A 2,500-nucleotide genomic window follows, 5' to 3' on the forward strand; every position below is an offset into this window, starting at 1 on the left:
CTGTCTTAGATTATAATGTGTTAATGTTTAGGCTTGCTGTATATGAGCAGGTATTTATAGATGAATGCTTCAAGGTGCCCCCTTTTTTTTTACAGCAGTGCAGCTATAGAGTAATAGCAGACCTTGGAATGCTGAAATTGACCAATCAGAATCAAGTATTTAACACTGCCATTGGTTAAACTGATTTGTTGTCTTGCGTATATCTGCAATACTTTGAAACCTTTAGCATTAATAAACAAATGTATTAATCACAGTACAGAGAACAGCATACTTTTTCTTTCAACACATCCTTTCACGTTAGGATGATTTCATGCTCAATTCGTGCCATCGTGGTCTGTTGTTGTGCTTAAAATGATACTTTTCTCAATGAGGGAGATTCATGATCAAATCACAACAACAACAAAAGCGACCTAAAACAAACTAGAATTCACACTGGTGCAGTGTCCTCAGCTCTCATCTCAGCACACCGAACAGGCGAGGCTGAGCCGATTTTTACGCTTCTGATTGTGAGGCAATAAATAAGATGGCGCTCACAGCCATTTGCTTCACTGTCCTGCGCAGGCCACGCTCATGGTTAACTGTACAGCCCATCCCCCCACACTGTGTTAACTGCCTGTCCCCAGCAGGATGAGCTGGCTGTAAACCACACCAGGTCTATTAATTAATTAATGTACCCCAACTGCAGGGCTGGCTCCCTCCATTGTAGTGAAGCTAGTTTTGTCCTGCCTGCAGTGTGAGCCACCGGTGTGTATTTTGGTTCCTGCAGAAAGGAAAGAGAAATAGAGATAGAGGAGAATTTCAGCAGACAACTGTGGATGGGAGGAAGCCGTCAGCACCATTGTAGCCATTAATCACCCAGGGCCATTGTGGTCCTGTCCTGTAAACGGCGCCAGTGCAGGCAGGCAGACAGACAGAGGAGGAAGAAGAGAGCGAGGGTGCAGGGTGGCCGCAGGAAGAAAGAGGGGCAAAGGATGGCTGGGGATCAGCCTGTGTGCCCACCTCTATTCCTGCTGCGGGGCTTGGGAGCAGTGCTGCTGACTCAGTGCATGTCATCCGTGTTCTCCCAGATTCCGGACCCTGAGGTAAGAGCCGGAGACATCACAGAGTCCTCCACAGGTATCTATCAGGAATAATCCTTATTGTATCTGTGTGACTAGCACAGGAGGTGTTCTGCTTTTTCAAAGGTAGTTACTTGTTTGTGTGCTATATAGGGTTGTTGCTTGTCTAACTTAATTAGGAGTTAGAGCACATATGTTGAAACCTGATACATAATATGTTGTTACATTATGAACAGCCTGTTCAAACGGGTGTAAACAGGAGGATGGATGTGAGCAGTCCTGCTACGGCAAGTTGTTTCTGTGCTTTTTCTTTTAAGAAAGGAAGGAAACGTTGCAGAGAATAAGACTACCATAATACCTGAATTCAAAATCGGTTAAAGCTTTATGTTTTCTTTAAAATTAGATAGTAAAAAGTCCGCTTCTTAAAAATGAAAGGATGGTACACAATGCAAAAATGGACCAGAAAAGGGCAAAATCCAAAATATAGAGAAGCACACGGGCCATGATTTAAGAATAAATGCATTATATCACATAAATAATGTGTTATCTGAAATGCCATTCATTCAAATTTCTGTATGCATTCATTAGGAGGCAATAAATAAAATGGTTTATTTATTAAATACCCATCTGACCCTGATTATAGATATGACGATCAAAATAATAATAACTTTATGTGTACAGCGCTTTTTAAAAACAAGGTTTTAAAAAGTGCTTTGACAATGCAGAAGAAAACACAACAACAACAACAACAACACATGGGAACCCAAATCACAACAGAAAATCATGACAACAATGCAACCCAAGGCAGAGACACCCAGCCACTAACAACAAAACCTCGACAGAAAATAATAATAATAACTTAAACAAAAACCTGACCAACATCAGAACCCAAACATCAGAACTCAAACAACAATAACTCAGGCAACACAGGAACCCAGCAACTTAGGTTGAGACCAAGAGGATTGAGTATGTAAGAAGATAAAAGAGTGATTAAAATGGAAGCAATAAGAAGTAAGAGTATCAAGAAGAGATAATAAACAACAAAACGAGTCTAGAAGCTAGAAAATCAAGATAAGAGAAATATTAAGATCACGTCCTCTGAACTCTGCTCTGTTGAAAGCAAACACGTGTTATGAAAGGTCAGAGGAAGCACCAGCAATTTCAAGGACCAGACTCTCTATGCCCTCATGTGTGATGCATTCGGAGAATTCAAAATAAGATGGTGTAGTGGTTGCTTTGGAGGAAGAAGGAGCTTAATGCATGATATAAGGATTTCATGGGGTTTACTGAGGATGAGATCAATACTCCAGGAGCCAGACAAAGACACAAAGAGTGCTTTAGTGACATCACTTTGGCTTTCATGTGGCGCATGTGCTGATTTCACTTGCACTTTAGATAGAAACACGAAATAAAGTAACAATGAAGACGTAATTCTAAAATAC

At 40.9% G+C, this 2,500-nt stretch overlaps 1 protein-coding gene across 1 annotated transcript in view; it reads left to right on the plus strand.

The window, feature by feature from the left end:
- Positions 1-633: 633 nt before the first annotated feature.
- The window catches only part of tmie (transmembrane inner ear), a 14,682-nt gene continuing 12,815 nt past the window's right edge, over positions 634-2,500 (plus strand). Inside the window, exon 1 of the mRNA XM_020654368.3 lies at positions 634-1,082. Coding sequence (XP_020510024.1) covers positions 972-1,082 — 111 coding nt within the window. The 5' untranslated portion in view covers positions 634-971. The remainder of the gene's footprint in view (positions 1,083-2,500) is intronic.

The sequence above is a fragment of the Labrus bergylta genome, chromosome 4 (genome assembly GCF_963930695.1).
Source record: "Labrus bergylta chromosome 4, fLabBer1.1, whole genome shotgun sequence".
Taxonomy (NCBI): Eukaryota; Metazoa; Chordata; class Actinopteri; order Labriformes; family Labridae; genus Labrus; species Labrus bergylta.